Source organism: Bicyclus anynana, chromosome 16 (genome assembly GCF_947172395.1).
Source record: "Bicyclus anynana chromosome 16, ilBicAnyn1.1, whole genome shotgun sequence".
NCBI classification, from domain to species: domain Eukaryota; kingdom Metazoa; phylum Arthropoda; class Insecta; order Lepidoptera; family Nymphalidae; genus Bicyclus; species Bicyclus anynana.
This window is the reverse complement of record NC_069098.1, coordinates 3,767,080-3,784,791: the sequence shown is the minus strand read 5'-3', so window position 1 is coordinate 3,784,791 and position 17,712 is coordinate 3,767,080. Positions and strand designations below refer to the sequence as shown.

Below are 17,712 nucleotides of genomic sequence, written 5' to 3'. Positions count from 1 at the left end.
ATTTTCTCTCTTACAGGAACTTTTGAATCTAAGATTGAAGCAGGCTAACTTGTTAGGAGGAGGATGAAAATCCACACCCTTTCGGTTTCTACACGACATCGTACCGAAACACCAAATCACTTGGCGGTACGTTTTTGTCGGTAGGGCGGTAACTAGCCACGGCTGAAACCTCCTACCAGCCAGACCCGAACCAAAAATGAAAACCTCAATAGGCCCAGCTGGGTATCGAACCCAGGACCTCCGTCTTGCAAATCCACCGCGCATACCAGTGCAGTGCAGTGCAGTAGCGCTACGGAGGCTGTCGATTGTATTCTTGTATCAATTCAATTTATAAATAATAATAAATAAATATACTTAAACAATACACGTCACTGTAAGCATACAGAGTAAGCATACAGAGTAGCTTGTGTTATGGGTGCTAAGATAGTTGATATTATAATATTAATATACAATTATATACTACATATAAATACTTATATAATGTATAAATACACACAGACACTGGAAAACGCCCATGTTCATCACACAAATATTTTCCAGTTGTGGGAATCGAACCCACGGCCGTGGATGCAGAAAGCAGGGCCACTACCCTCTGCGCCACGCGGCCGTCATAAGTTTGTATTCTATTCAGAGTTTGTAGAGTCAAGGTTAAGATTACACGTAAAATGATTTCAATGACTATAAAAAGATCTCATTCCAGAACAAATTGCATCTAAAATGGAACATATAACGCGTCTGTTGAAAAGCGAATGGCTTTCTATTTGTTCGTGCCTATTCCGATGTTGCTAGTAGGTACAACAGTGTTGAACCGAGTTGACAGTGAAATATTGCATATTGTAGAGAAATCTATTACGTCTTACATCGGACAAATATTTGCCCCGGTCCGTTCCGACGTTTGTAGTTGGTTACGAATTTATATGGGCGTGTTAGCTTAAATAATGTACACTTACTTGTTGTACTTAGTTTGATATATTTAACAATTTATTTATTTGGTCCACTAGTGATTGTTACAGTATTTACACAATTACAATCTAAAAAATACAAACATAAGGCTCTGTACAATCTTTAAGTAGATACTGCATGCTTATTTCCGTAATATTAAAATCCGTTTACAATTATAAAAAGAATTAAAAAAAAAAACATTTTTATGTCATCACGTTTATCAATATTTTGATTTGGTTTGATACTCGTTGGTCCGGCAGTGGACGTAAAGGTAAAATAATGATGATGATACGTATTTAAAAAAAAAGAATTGGTTTCGGGCCAGCATCTAGCGGCCTACCCCAGCAAGTTTGTGTTTTGACGAAATTTAACGGGTATTAAATAGATAAATAATTATTTTTATAATCTCTAATCTATCTATACTTATAGGTAATAAATCTGTAGAGAGGTCAATTCTGTACATGAAATATATATTTCCTAAATAACTATCAGGGGGTGATTAGTGGTCGATACTGATGCCAAAAATGTAATCAGTAAAATTTTTGTCTGTCTGTCTGTCTGTCTGTATGTTCTTTATAGAAACAAAAACTACTTGACGGATTTTAACGAAACTTGGTACAATTATTCTTCATACTCCTGGGCAGGTTATAGTATACTTTTCATCACGCTACAATGAATAGGAGCAGAGCAGTGAAGGGAAATGTTGGGAAAACGGGAGATGTTACTCAATTTTTTAAGCTTCAGTCGCGTGTGCAGCCTTAATGGGTAGGGTAGGGGAAGGGTAGGGTAGGGGTATTTAAAAGTTTACATCTACCTTCACGACGAAGTCACGGGCGTCCGCTAGTATTTCTAATAAGTTCCCAGCCATAACCGTTAACATAGATATTGATGATAAGAAAACTTACAGGAATCGATCCCAGAACCTCGTGATCCGATGTCACACTGGTTAACAACCGGACCACACAACACATCCACATTTGAATAAAAAATATCCAACTGTCCTTAAGCAAACATATTTTAATGAAGCCATTAAAGTTTCCACAAACGTATAATGTACTATACGCGGGAGTTATAAAATATGAAACACGAACATATTAATGGTATGATGCGTCCTTGGGGACGTATTCATGATGGCGTCACGGTTTTATCGCGCTAAAAGGCGTACAATATGAGGGCATTATTTTACAAGTAGGTATTTATCATTTTCTTTCACATACAACTTTATTCCACGCAAAAATCATTTAAAATACAAACGAACCATGACTATAATAGTCTGGCAAATTGATAACACTCCTATGATATGTGGGCGACAGGGGGAAAGTCTTACTTCTATATTATTATTAAGAAAGAAGTAAAGTTTGTTAGGTTATACGGGGTAATCTCTGGATCTACTATACAAATTTTGAAAATTCTTTTACCTATAAAAAGCCACGATATTTGTGATTGTCATAGGGTATGGCTATTCTCATTGGAACTGGAACTACGCGGGTGAAACCGCTAGTGTAATATACAGCAATTTGCAAGGTAACTTAATTATACTAACCTTTAATATTTTAATGTTTTCTATACCAAATAGATAAATAAATAAATAAATACTCTGGTCTGGAGAGGCCTTCAGCCATGGTCACTGTGTATGAATCAGCAAACACGTACATCCATACGATATAGCATTGTAGTTAGAGGCTGTTTAGAAAAAAACCATTTTGTTATATTCGGGCCTTTTTACTAACTCGCAAAATATAAATCTTACACTCTAAAAACGCCACAGCTGGTTGGTTCAATAATTGAATTTGAAGTCTAGCTAAAAATATACCCTTTTATTTAAATGTATAAAAGCTTTGAAATAGACCCAGTATTGTCCAAGGCGACTGATTAATTGAATTAAGCGCTGAACAATTTATTTGTAAATCGCCGACAACTAAGAATTTGTCGGAAAGGTATTTTTGTTATTTTATTTCAGTATTCCTGTAATTGACTAACAGGGCTTTCACAACAATAATGTAATATCGTTCTTTTTGCAACAAGATTAAGATTACTTTTGTCAATAATAAATAATATACAGTGTGCTAGGGAGTATTTATTATTATTCAAGGTGTTGACAAGTCCACATAATCTAAAATTGTACAATCGCTTTTGTACGTTACTCGTTTAACTTAGAGTCATCATCATCTCCTTACCCTTATCCCACTTAAGTGGGGTCGGAAAAATATGTCAATCTTTTCCATTCGTTTCTATTACTCGTCAACTCATCATCCACTCCTTTTACACACATGTTCTCTTTTACACAATCCAACCATCTCTTCTTTGGCCTTCCTCTCCTCTTATGACCTTCCACTTGCACATTCAACATTTTTCTAGTAATATGACTTTCCTCTCTACGCATTACATGTCCATATCAAGCTAATCTTCTACTCCTCAATTTTTCTGTCACTGGCGCCACCTTCAGACTTCCTCTTATATACTCATTCCTTATTTTATCTATTCTTGTCACACCACACATCCATCTCAACATACGCATTTCGTTCACATGCATTCGTTTACTATCCATCCCTTTCACCGCCCAACATTCTGATCCATACAGCACGACAGGTCTTACAACCGTTTTGTATATTTTACCCTTAAGTCTAAGAGGCATTCGCGGGTCACATAGTACACCTGAGACCTGTCGCCATTTCATCCATCCCGCATTCATTCTACTTTTTACGTCTCGGTCCACATTGCCATCGTTTAACTTAGAGTAACGTATGAAATTATGTTCATTTGTACAAATATCATAAAAATATGCAATCTATCTGTACAAATATTATAAAAATATGCACACAAAACAAAAAATCTAAAACTGTGCAATCACTGTTGTACATTACTCATTTTAACATCGACTTACGTTATACAATAATGTTCATTTGTACTACATATAAAGAGGTAAAGATTGTGGTGTTGTAGGTAATCTCTAGATCTACAGAACTGAATTTGAAAATTCTTTTACCACTAGAAAGCTACTTTATTTGTGAGTGCCATAGGCTGATGAGAGTGTGATTTATATAATGCTGAGCTATGCTGAGCTATAATGCGGCTAATGCTGAGCTGTAAACCCTTTCTGTTTGGTGTCACAGACAGTCATATAATATCTAAGATAGGATGTACTGTTTGTGACACTAAAAAGTGAATAAACTTATTTTCTTTCTTTCTTTCTTTATATACCCGTATTCTTACGGCAACGTGAAATACAAGGGTGAAACCACGTGGCGTCTGCTAGTATCGTGTTAATAAGTACAACGACTAATCAACGGAATTTTATATTAAAAAACTTACCGCTATTTAAGCATTTACGTAAATTTATTTGAAAGGAACCAACATATCCGCAGATTGTAGCGTAATTAGTTAATCTAGCTCAAGGCGGTCCTTCGTGACCATAAATATTAGTTTGTGCGACGCCCTTGGGCGGTGTAGGATTAAAATTTATAAATGAAGGAACCGTTTAAGCTTCAGACGGTTCTAAAGGACAAATGTGTTAGGAGTTTGCTTTCCTTTCCTACGAAATAAACGCTGAAATGTGTGATTATTTTGCTCAAGATAAAACAACTGAGGTGATATTGGTGATAAAACAACTGGTTTAGACGTGATATTTTACGATCTGATCTTTACTGGAGAGATATGGAGCTTAGACCCACCACTTAGGGTGATAATGTTCAATTTATTAACGACCATTATCAGATATTAATGATAATGATCGGGACTGAGCGACGGCTCGTGCTCTTCAAGGCACGTGGTTGTAACACCACCAACTTCCCAATTCCTCAACTTCCCAACTCCCCAATTTCCTAATTCCCCGATTTGCTAATTCCTCAATTTCCCAACTCCCCAACTTCCCAATTTTTAAAAAGACTTTTTAGATATTAATAAAAAAAATCAAGTCTAAATTTAAATTTAAAAAATTATTGAACCGATTTCTCCTCGACAAACAGATGGAATTCCAGCATCATGTGGCGGAGTTTTCTTTTTTATAGCAAATATTTATATATTATACTATGTGTAACTTATATATGTAATCAATATTATATTTAATAATGTACAAATTTAGTAATTATTCATTCATATTACATTTTTATATAAATATTCTTTTTCTTTTTTTATTTATTATGTAGTTATAGTAAGTAAATATAATAATAATAGTATAGTAGGTAAATTTAAACTTGGGAATAAATTTGATTGTTAGTTTTAATACTGTAGGTACTTTAATGTTATATAATTTTTCTTTTTGTTCTTTTTTATATGTTTTAAACTAGTTATAAGTTTTAATTTGGTTTTGCTTTAAATATAGGTTTATGTTGCCTGTTTTCATGGTGGCACTTAGAACTGGGTCCTAGCTGAAAATCAGCGCTGTATGTTCTTTGTTTATGGGGAGCATACAGCAATATGCTGAGCTAGGACCTTTTTCTAGGTTATGCCACATATCGCAGGGTATTATTCTTAAATAATTGTGGTGTGTGGCATAATGTAGTAATAAATATATATTTTCTATATGCTGGCTCTTAACTATAATCATACCTGATACACGAAACGAGAGTAAATAGGTTGTAACCTTGTGATAGACAAATCTTAGTGCTTTTATATGAGCTGAAAGCTTGTCAACTTTTAAGCTCAATAATAATATAGATAAATCATAGATTCAAAAAACTTCAGAACTTTTACTTTGCAGGTGGAGTAGACGATGGAGGAAGGGTTATTCGAGTAGCTACTCGAAATCCCAACGAAAATCGTTGGCGGTAGCAAAAGTTATTCGTATTTTTATAGACATATATGCGTCGATGGCGGGTTAGTTCCACAACCTAAGAACATGTCCATACATAGTGGGTGTTTCGTTCGTTCGTTATCAACCCATATTCGGCTCACTGCTGAGCTCAATTCTCCTCTAAGAATGAGAGGGGTTAGGCCAATAGTCTACCACGGCTGGCCCAATGCGGATTGGCAGACTTCCCACACGCAGAGAATTAAGAAAATCCTTACGATGTTTTTCCTTCATCGTTTGAGACACGTGATATTTAATTACTTAAAATGCACACACCTGAAGAGTTGGAGGTGCATGCCCCGGACCAGATTCGAACTTACATCATTCCGGGATCGGAGGCAGAGGTCATACCCACTGGGCTTTCACGGCTCTCAGTACCTACTCATATTACATGAAATCTTTAGCATCTAATAAAGAGGCATGAATTTGGAAATAAAGACGTACTTATTTCAGAGTAGGAGGGCTGAAATTTATTGGCCCTTCACACAACACATATACGGTTTCATGCTCGAGTGAGGAACGTGATTTACGAACGAAGTATGAAGGGGAAAATAAAAGGATTACATCTCGTATCACGACGCTCTTGTGTATTCTTGTTGATATATTCCGAACATCAAAGTGTAAGGGCTCCTACACGTTGCAAGGACTTTGCTAATCTGTACCATTCGTATAATAGATATATACTCTTTGCAAACGAGTCACGAAGAAAGGCAATGGGCTGGGCAAAAGTTTGAAGAGCTGATGGTCGTTTGGGTCCCAACGTGCTGGAGTGCCACTCAGCACTAGAAAGCGCAGTGTTGGTCGACCCCTCACCAGGTGGGCTGACGATGATCAGTATCGTGATGTTTGGAAGTCATCATATCATTGGTTGATATGATAATAATGATGCTGATGGATGGATGGATGATGGATCTGAAGCTAAAAAAAATTGTCTGTGACCGCAAATTATAAATATCCCACCGGAAGATTGTGGTAGGTACGTTTACTTACGACTTGACGGAAGCAATGTAAAGTGTGCAAGCTTGAGGCGTTCAAGATGTGGATATATGTGTGCATAGAGGGATGCTGCGAATATGGAGGAGGATGGAGGGGTAGCGTTCGCAATACTACTGTGTTCTAGAATGGGAAAGACAATGGAAGTTCTGCAGCATATTCCAAGGAGGAAAATCGCAAATTTTCTTTTTATCACTTTGTAGACGTAATTAATATACATATCCATACCAAACTTCAGCTTACTAGTTTTAACACACTCAGAGTTATCTACTGAAAACTTTATCTTTTTGATTAACAACGGAATTAGTATACAATTTTCAAATTACGAGTACGGTTTTTTAGGCGTTGGACTATTACTCTTTAAATAACAATTTCTACTTAGTTGTTAAAGTTATTCTTATAATTTCAACAATTTTCAATCAACAATTCAATCCTTTTTTTTTTTTTTTTTTTTTCTCTTGTTTGTTGGTCTATCGGAGATCAGTCTCTAGACCATAATCCGATCAAATGACTTTTTAGTATGTCGTTTCGGGCTCTGCACATCCACTGATGTAGCGTCCCTCCAGGAATGAGTATATACTACTATACTATGTTGGCCAGTCGTGTTCGTTTCAGGCGGAATTTGCAGTCGCTGACGTCTAACAATTTGACAGCCAGGTTGTTTTTATGGCGCTCAAGCCTCTGTTTGTAGGCCTCTAGTGACCTGTCTATTTCCTCCTTAACAGGTGAAATGTTAAGATGGCTGTGTGTTTCTGCAGTCTTGACGAACCATGGTGCATTGCATATTACATTCAATACATTGTTTTGGAAGCGCTGAAGTATTTCAATGTTTGAGTGGCTAGCAGAGCCCCAGAGTTGAATACCGTAAGTCCATACTGGTTTTATAACACATTTATATATCAGCAGCTTGTTTTCCAGGCTTAGTGTGGATTTTCTCCCAATCAACCAATACAGTTCTCGAAATTTCATATTGGCCTGATCTCGTTTCACCTTAATGTGATCTCTCCAAGTCAATCTTCTATCCAGATGTACACCTAAATATTTTACGGTTGTTTGGTGGGGTAAGGTAATCTCGTCTAGTTTCACAGCAGGACAATCTCCCCTTCTTAACGTAAATGTTATGTGGCTTGATTTGGTTGCACTAGCTTTGATTCTCCATTTTTTGAGCCAGGAACAAGTTTTATTTAGGTGTTCTTGTAGATTTAGAGAAGCTATGTTGGGATCTACATTGCGTGAGAGCAGAGCAGTATCATCTGCATAAGTCGCTGTTATCACATTTTGGGACAAAGGCATGTCAGCTGTATAGATAGTATATAGGACGGGGCCCAGCACCGACCCCTGTGGTACTCCAGCTTCGATTTTGTAGAAATTAGACAATTGGTCATTACATTTGACTTGGAATATGCGTTCGGAGAGATACGATTTTATGAGCATATATGCTGTGTTTGGCATGCACTGTTTTACTTTATATATAAGGCCTTTATGCCAAACACGATCAAAAGCCTGTTGGATGTCTAGAAAAGCAGCTGAACAGTATTCTTTTCGTTCTAGTGTCTGACGAATAGTGTGTGCCACTCTGTGAATCTGCTCTGTTGTTCCATGATGGGCCCGGAAGCCAAACTGGTGATCTGGTAATATTTTTTGGTCTTCTAAGACAGGTTCTAATCGTTTAAGGAATAGTTTCTCAAACAGTTTTGATAGTACTGGGAGAAGACTTATTGGTCTGTATGAAGACACATTTGTAGGAGACTTTCCTGGCTTGGCTATCATATTTATTATGGAGACTTTCCAGAGTGACGGGAAATGTTGTGTTCTCAATATTGCATTGAACAATACTGTTAGTAGTATGACTCCTTTTTTTGGCAACTGTTTTAAGACTTCAGCTGTGATGAGGTCATAGCTGGGTGCTTTCTTTAGTTTTAGCTGGTTTATTTCTTTAAGAATTTCTTTTGGGTTAACTGGTCTCATTGGAATCGATAATTGCTGGTCACTCTCAGTAACTTTGTTGATTTCATCTTCTGTTTCTGAAGGATCGGGATCATTTGGTTTAAATACCTCCTGCAGGAATTGAGCAAATAGCTCGGCTTTTTCTGTAGGGGTTCTAGCCCAGTTACCATCAGATTTTTTAAGAGGTGGCACATAATCTGTTGACTTTTTGAGAGGTTTGGTCATTTTATAAAGAGAGTAGTCTTCTGATTTATAAGGAGAAAGTGTCTGTAGTTGATCTTGTAGGGTCATATTTTCATTTTCATCCATCATAACTTTAATTTCTTTTTTCGCCTTGTTGAGTAACCGCTTATCATGACTGCTCCTGCTTGCGTGCCATCGTCTCCTAAGGCTCCTCTTGTCAGCTATTTTTTGCCGGATTTCTGCAGGGTAATACAGGCTCTGAGGTGTAGATTCTAGGTATGGAGTAGACAACCACGCCGCCTCTTGTATTAGGTTAGTAGCGTACAAAACTGCGTCATCGATCTCTTTTGCTGTTTTTAATGAAATTCGTAAGTTAACCTTGTCGTCTATGTAGTCTCGGAAGGCTTCCCAGTCTGTTTTAATTCAATCCTTACGCGAATTTTTTCACGTAACCATAAAAAACCGTTTAGCCGGTAGAGGGTGACATGTGACTAACAATAATTAGCTCTTTATTTATTACCTTAATATTTTACAAACGGATCACTAAATCGAAAAATGTTGGTAAAAAACCCGTCATATCTTTCAAAGACCTATCTATGAAACAAATGAGTAAAAAAACTCATCCTCACTTTACATGTAGGGGCGGTACCCTAAATAAAATAGACTTTGTTCAATTTTAATGTAGGTATATACTTATGCTAATTCTTTTAATAAGCTTTCTAATATAGCCTCTGCGCTGAACCGCGGATTGACGGATGGACAAATGGACGGGCGGACAGACAGACAGACATGGTGAAACTATAAGGGTTTCCTCGTGGACCATGGCATCCTAAAAACGGTTAAGAAGCGGGAGCGTATCACAAAGGAGTATGTGTAGGCAGCCTTATTAAGTTAATGCCAGGGTAAAGAACAACTGAGTGGCGTTATATCATTCTGTGGGAACCAATACATGGGAGTATTGATGTTGTATGTGTGCTATCTATTTGATTTATGAAATTGGTATTTGGTAAACCGGGATTAGATTGCGAGATGAGAAGGGAGATATATGATAACACTAAATTCGTTAATTTTAAAAGGTCATAGTTAACAGGCACTTTTGTTTGTTTTTTAAAAGAGCAACTGTTGAGTTTCTTGCCGGTTTCTCCTCAGCAGAACCTGCCTTCCAAACCGGTGGTAGAATCTTTACTAATAGTCAACTGACGCATCAAAAGTGCTTGTAAACTGAACCTACTTGAAATAAATGAAATTGAATTTAAAACACCAGACTGTTAAAAACCACTGTTTTTAGGTAGATTCTGCTGAGAAGTTTGCAAGAAATTGTACGGTTTTTGTTGGTAGTTACATTACTTTAACATTACTAATCGCTCATCCGATTTGGATGGAGTTTTGGTTACTACAATGCATGGTATTCAGGGAAGCTTTTAATAATTCAATTAAAGGCAGTTCATTATATTTATGAAAAAACCCTCGTACTTTCTATAAAATAAGCTAAACACTGGCTCATCCCTACACTGGTAAGCGGACCGAGCATAATACACTATAATCTTTGGACCGAGCACGACCACTCAAGTCGAACGCCAGTGACAGACTGACTCATTGCCCCCACTACCAATGTACATGAGATAGTGTATGTAGTATTGTAGGTATCTATTTAATATACACAAACACTACAATTATTATTTCCTAAACTCAGAACTTCGTCCGCGTGAATTTTATGTATGTAATGTAAAGTTTTTAGTAATGTAATCGATTCCGTACAAATAAAGAAAAACCCCAAATCCGTTCAAAATACCAGTTACACAATTTCATAGAAAATTTTCAAGCGAAATGTACAAGTTGGAATTACTTCACAAGCAGCGAAATTGAAAACTGTAAAAAAGTGGCCTTAACACCTATTCATTTCAAGTTTTCAAGCTTTCAACACTTCGGAGAAAAAAGACAAAGCAATCTGCATTTTCATAACCCAGCTCGCTAACAATGGACTGCTGTTTAATAGGGAAAAATAAAATGACTTTTTGAAAAAAAAAATTAAAACAAACTTTATTTTTTTATTCTACGACAAGTTGGCGTTTGACAGCGCATCTGAGGGCCTAGTGGCAGTTTGATACTGATACTATCGCGTTAACGTAAACGCGAATTTCTAAGGAATTGAAACAGTGCCATCTAGTGGCACTACTGCACAATTGCTCCAATTCCATATAAATTCGTGTTTACGTCAACGCGATAGTAATAGTATGAAAATATTGAAAACTCTCACTAGGCACTCTGACAATAATAAACCCCGACACAAAAAGAGGGGTGTAATAATTTTGACGTGTCTGTCTGTCTGTCTGTGTCATTTTAATTTATTTTTGGATGAAAGGTGACTTATGTGTGAGTGTTCTTAGACATGTTCGATGAAAATCAGATGAGCCATTTAAAAATGGGGATTAACTGAACATTCGAACTGTTAGGTAAATCGTCCGTGTGTAATGCCCGTTTGTCCGTCCGTATTTTTAACTGTACAGTTATTTTAATGATGTTGATTGATATTTCGATTAGATAAAACTTTACAGTAACAACTGCGATAGACTAATATAACTTCATTTTATAAAGGCCGAAAGTTTGTCAGCATATACTCTTACTATAAGTGCGGTAGCCTATTATGGAGTCTAAAATTTGGTGGGTTAATCTGGTGGTGGAAAAGTCCAGATCCTCAAAGGTTCAAGAATAAATTATAAATGTTTTAATTTTCGATGATTCAAAGTCAATTCGTTTATTTCAGTTAATTCAAGCACTTATGAAACGCCAGATAATGGTGATAATAATGAGTCGAAAACTATATATTTAATATATAGTTTTCGACTCATTATTATCCAAACGCACCTTGGTCCTAGAAGAGCCCACAACAAACTCAGCCAGGGTTTTTCTTTTTTAGTTTATTACCTTAAAACAATAGCTTTTTTATGTACCTATCGTTAAAATCATAATCATTAACACCATAATACGACTTTTCCATAACCTTGCGTTTAATAAATTTTGAACTTTTATTTTGATTTTGACTTTCAATATTGACAATACTTCAGTGAAAATATGTAGATCGGGAAGGCCAATGGGAGATTACCTTTACACCTGCCAGTGGAACTGAATTTAGAACAAACTCGAACGTTCTAAAGTTTTAATCCTATTTTAAACGAGGCTAATGGAATAACTCGCTTTATTAATGGAGATTATTTTAATACGGTTCAAGATAAATAGTACACTTTCAAATTAAAATGTTATAATTTTAAACTTAGGTTGCATAAAAGCTAAAGTTAGCGATGCTCAAGTTATTAAATTAGTAAGTTTATATTGTATATGTATATAAAGACAGAATAAATAAAGAATGGAAGAAAACATCTCAACTCATTACGAGTCATCAATGTTTATGATACCAAAAGTTTTAGTAGTGCATAAAATATTTATTTGTATTCATCATTGCATCATTTATGTGTATATATAGTATTACACTTCCTCAACACACGACGTAGACGATACTTAGGTATTATTTGTTTAAATAACTTTCATTGACCACAACTAACATTGAGTTGTGTATAAATTTTTGAGCGCCTCATTTTTCATGCGCTAGTAACACATAACACAGTATTTAACATCATTGAATAGATTTAACAATCCGATAGTTCTTTAGCTAAATATTAGAAGTTAAAGGAAAAATCATTAACTATAATAGAGGAACATCTCGCAGGTCATAAATATAAGGAACACGTCTTACAATGTCCGTTGACCTGATCTACCTGCAACTATAATACCCTTTCGAGTTTAGAGAGCCTAGTGTTAGTTAGCCCAGTGGATAAGACCTCTACCTTCGGTTCGGAGGGCGTAAGCTCGAATCCGGCCCGGGGTGGGCAACTTCGACTTTTATGTGCATTTTAAGAAATTAAATACTAAGTGTCTCAAACTATGAAGAAGAAACATTGTGAGGAAGTCTGCCAATCCACATTGGGCCAGTGTGGTGGGTTATTGGCCTAACCCCTCTCATTCTGAGAGGAGACTCTTCCTCAACAGTGAGCCGAAAATGGGTTGCTAATGCTGATGATGATACTCTTTAGAATGGGACAAAGCAATAAACGTTATTTTAATTATTTTCATCAGCAAAGCATGTCTGAAAAAATGCATAAGTACTTTACATAAAATACTCTTAAATTTTAGAACATTTTCACTATAATAAAGCTTAGCTTCCAACAACAAACAACCTATTTGCCATTTATATAGAAGTAGTAAGGTACATACAACTTGTAGGTTATGACTTCTAAGTATTTTTTTTTTTGCTTATAAACGCGTTTATCTGTAACTTGTGTAACCTACTTCCACTAAAGAGAATAAGTTTTATGAGAAGTACCCGAGTGGAATGGTATTGTGACATTAATCGCATTTCTTGCCATAGCAGGGGCTTCGTAAATAGCTCACGACTTATCAAATGCTGACGTTAGAAAACTTTAAAGTTAGTTATTACTAGTACTGTTGTATTAGAGATAGTTTAATACATACTCGTTTTAAACGCAAGCTTTTATAAAAGTCTTATTATAGTATTAATGATTATTTAAATGATAAAAAAGCTTGGTGTTGATCTGCACTCTACGACTGTATACTTAGTTCTAGATAAGTTTGTAAAATGGTGGTAAACAAAAAAAAATTAACCTTGGCTGAGTTTGTTGTGGACTCTTCTCGGACCAAGGCTTGTTTGGAACCCTAGTAACGTTAATTTTAAATTTTCGACTATACCATTAAATCATGACATGGCTTGTCGTTTCAAAAGTTCTCGTAAATTAAGCCAAATTGCAATAAATGAATTAAGAATTATTAAAAAAAAATTATATCATACTAGCCGATGCTCCGCGGTTTTACCTGCGTAGCTCCCGTTCCCGTTGAAACACGGGGATAAAATATAGCCTTTGTCACTTACAAATAACGTGGCTTACTAGCGGTAAAATCAGTTTAGTATATCCATAAATTACCACCTACAAAACCACAAACTTTTCAATATTAGTATAGACAAGGAGAGTCTGCTGCATCGCGACCTTTTTTAGTAATTTTCAATCGTCTTTTCTTTTTTTTGGTAACATATTTAAATTATAAGCAATCGGTTAACGTTGAGTGTTTGTAGAATTTATGATGCTTTATGATGATAAATATACAGTCGTATACTTAAAAAAATAAAGTAAACATTTTTTTATCAATGGGTTTTTATGAAAAATAAATTTGATTCTAGTTTATTTTTCAGTTTATGACCATTTGTAAAAAAGTTTCAAGAGTACGTCCATGAATTTTGTAATTATTTTACTATATACTTCGAACTTTCATATTTATACACATATAATTATCTAGTTCAGGATATGACGTCAATTGTTATCGAAGTTTACTAAACATAAATGTGTATAGACCTAAAGGATGCCGCAATGAACTAGGTCAGAAGCCGAGAATCAATTTAAGACGCAGCCTGTAGTGACGTAATAATCACCTACAGCTTCTGCAGAGGGACGGAACGAGCCATGCTATCTCTGCGTGATCGAATCGGAAATGAGAAGATCCGCAGAAGAACCAAAGTCACAGACATAGCTCAACGTGTCGCGAAGCTGAAGTCGCAATGGGCGGGGTACGTAGTTCGAAAAGCCGATGAACATGGGGGTCCCAAGGTGCTGGAATGGCGACCCCGCACTAGAAAGCGCAGTGTTGGTTGACCCCCACCAGGTGGACTGATAACGTCTAACGAGTTGCAGGGATTCGCTGGATGCAGGCAGCTCAGGATCATGATGTTTCGAAGTCCCTACAAAAGGTCTGCAGTAGACGTCTATCGGCTGTTATGATGATGATGATGCTGATAATAGAACGAAAACGTTTTCAAAAACAACTGAAGTATCTTATGATTTCTACTTATGAAAAAAAAATGTATAGTATTTAAATATTTATCAAAAAAATACCATGTAACCATAATATTCCACAACTTTTTTAATCATGTAAAATGTAATTAATGTGATATTAGTGGTACCTTTCTCGTACTTACCATCTAGATATACTACAGATGAAAGCGACTTATCATTTTCCACGACGGTTCGTATTGTCTCATAAGATATCGTAGTCAGGAGATTGTCCCTCAGATCTAACATGACAAGACTTCTAATATCTTCGAGAATGTACTCGTAGAAAGTCGTTAATTTATTCCCAGATAGGGTCAACTTTCTTAACTGCGTGAGTCCCCCAAACGCTCTCTCAGATATAAATTCTATAGCATTGTTATCTAGCATCAGTTCTTTCAAGCCCCACAGCTCTGTGAACGCCAAGTTTCCGATCATTTCCAACTTATTGTTTTTCAAGTTCAATCGAGAAAGATTTTCCAACCCGGCCAACATTTCCCGTATTATTACTGATATGTAGTTATTGTCCAACTTGAGTTCGATCAAATTGTTCAGGTGCTTGAAACATCCTTCGTGGATTAAACTTATATTGTTATTGGATATATGCAGGATGTGGAGATTCGGTAGGTTGAAAAACACGTCCATCTTCAGTTCAGATATTTGGTTGTCGTCCAAGCTCAGGTTCGATAGCATCATCATTTGAGCGAACGAATGTTTCTCCAAATTCGTGATCTTGTTAGATTTCAAAACTAGCTGCCTAATTGTGGATGAATTAGTGAAAGCGTATGGATAAATAGTTTTGATTGTTCCGAATTGTATTGTTAGATGTTTGAGTCTGTCGAGTCTCACTATAGCTTTAGCTGGGATGAATTTTAACGCATCGTCAACGCGGACGTTGAACATGAGATGTTCTATTTCGGATTGCGATGTAAAACTCGGCCAAATCGCATCGTCCTCAGTTAATCCTCCATCGAAAATCCAACAGTCAGCTCTAGTTGCTAGTTTAGGCTTATTATTGTCACAGTAGCAATGGACTTTCGACCGCCTATCGACGATGTCGCAGACATTGATGAAGATTGGCATTTGGTAGTGTCGTCTATCAATTTTGGGCTTCGTCTCGTTTTTACTCTCCGTGACTGTCAGCTTAGCGGTCATTAGCGATGCTATGATTACGATGTACTTGGTAATCTCTTCCATGTTATTACAATTTAATCTGGAACAATGGAAAAAGTTTTCTGTTAAAAATTGCTGAGTGCAGAAAAATTTATTAAGTTAATATAAAGTTTTATAAGTGTAGGAGAATGTAATGAGAAAAGTTGTCTAATGTTCGTGTAATAGAAATTTTCTTGATAGTAACTCATTTACGGTCAAAGGCCGGGAATCATTTTTACTTATTGATGAACTGAAGGATTCTAAACGGTTGATTCCGTCTTGTGTAAGTTCGTATTATTATTAATGGTTCATCATTTTCACTTCAAAGGAGTTAATCAACTTATACCAATGGTTTAGTACACGACCACTTTGTCACTTGACGGTACGAGTGTGCCGGTAGAGCTGTCACTGATCACTTGTAAGCATATCACCAGATCAGACCTTAGCCAATGTAGAAAATATAAAAACCTAAATCGAAAAATTGCAACTTAAAATTCATCTAAAAAAACGAAAAATAAATGTATTAAAATAATAATTATACACACAGTATCATAATATACCAAATAAAATATTATCTATACTAATATTATAAAGCTGAAGAGTTTGTTTGTTTGATTGAAGGAACTACTGGTCTGATTTGAAAAATTATTTCTATGTTAGATAACTTATTTATTGAGGAAGGTTAAAGAATAGGCTATATAATATCCCCGTATTCCTACGGGAACGGGAACCACGCGGGCAAAAATGCGCGGCGTCAGCTAGTTCTTTAAAAAACGCAATTTTATCTTGTAGACGGCATTTCTTGGGATTATAAATCTTTTGAAATTTGTCTTTGCAGAATGCTTGTACAGTCAACTTTCTAGTAATAAACTTACTTAACTACTCGTAAGTTAGACTGTTATTTTAAATATGCCACAAACATTAGGCATTGATCCTAAAATGTCAGCAAACTTTTTAAAGTTACCAACTTGAAAACGTAATTCCGCTTATTTATTGCAAGTTGGCATGACAGAACACACTTTACCTATATAACAGAGGCTTACAAGTAATTAGTAAATAAACATAACTCACGTTGAACATTCATGAGGTGTTATTAATATTAATATTCACGCGATATACAGCGTATGAATATCCATACATGTTTATTTATCATCATAATCTTTCATCAGCGATAATTAACCTAATTAAGTTCCAAAAGCTAATTTGTTTAACGTTATGCCGTGACAAACTAATATATTTCACTGTCGGCTTAAAGGATTCGGAACCCGAAGTTGGTGCTGGCAGTTCGCAAGCGGATTAAAAGTTCAGTTGGGATTTGCATTGTTAAAACTACATTTTAGCGCGGAAAAATGCACTGTTATATATGGAGCCGCTGGAAAACGTCAACGCTTCTTGTTTTTACTAACTGCATACGTAACGACCTAAACTTCTGACAGTAGATACCACTGAAAATACGAGCACATGGAATAGCAAGGCGCAGCAAAAAACCGGTCAGGTGTAAGTCGTACTTGTAAACAAAGGGTTCTGTTCATAAATTAAATTAAATAAATTTGTAATATGGTGGTAAACAAAAAAAATAAACCTTGGCTGAGTTTGCTGTGGGCTCTTTTCAGACCAAGGCGCGTTTAGAACCCTCGTAACTTTAATTTTTAGTTTTCGACTATTATTACCACCATTAGATTAAATTAAATTATGACATAATCTTGACCTTTCATAAGTGCTTGTAAACTAAACCTAATTGAAATAAATGAATTTTGATTTTTTTTAAAATAATAGAGCATACTATTCCATATACATACGCAAATTATTTTTACT

At 35.9% G+C, this 17,712-nt stretch overlaps 1 protein-coding gene across 1 annotated transcript in view; it reads right to left on the bottom strand.

Moving 5' to 3' along the window:
* LOC112053570 (connectin-like) overlaps positions 1 to 17,712 on the bottom strand; it is a 62,128-nt gene that overhangs the window by 6,835 nt on the left and 37,581 nt on the right. Inside the window, exon 2 of the mRNA XM_024093030.2 lies at positions 14,895 to 15,958. Coding sequence (XP_023948798.2) covers positions 14,895 to 15,942 — 1,048 coding nt within the window. The 5' untranslated portion in view covers positions 15,943 to 15,958. The remainder of the gene's footprint in view (positions 1 to 14,894; positions 15,959 to 17,712) is intronic.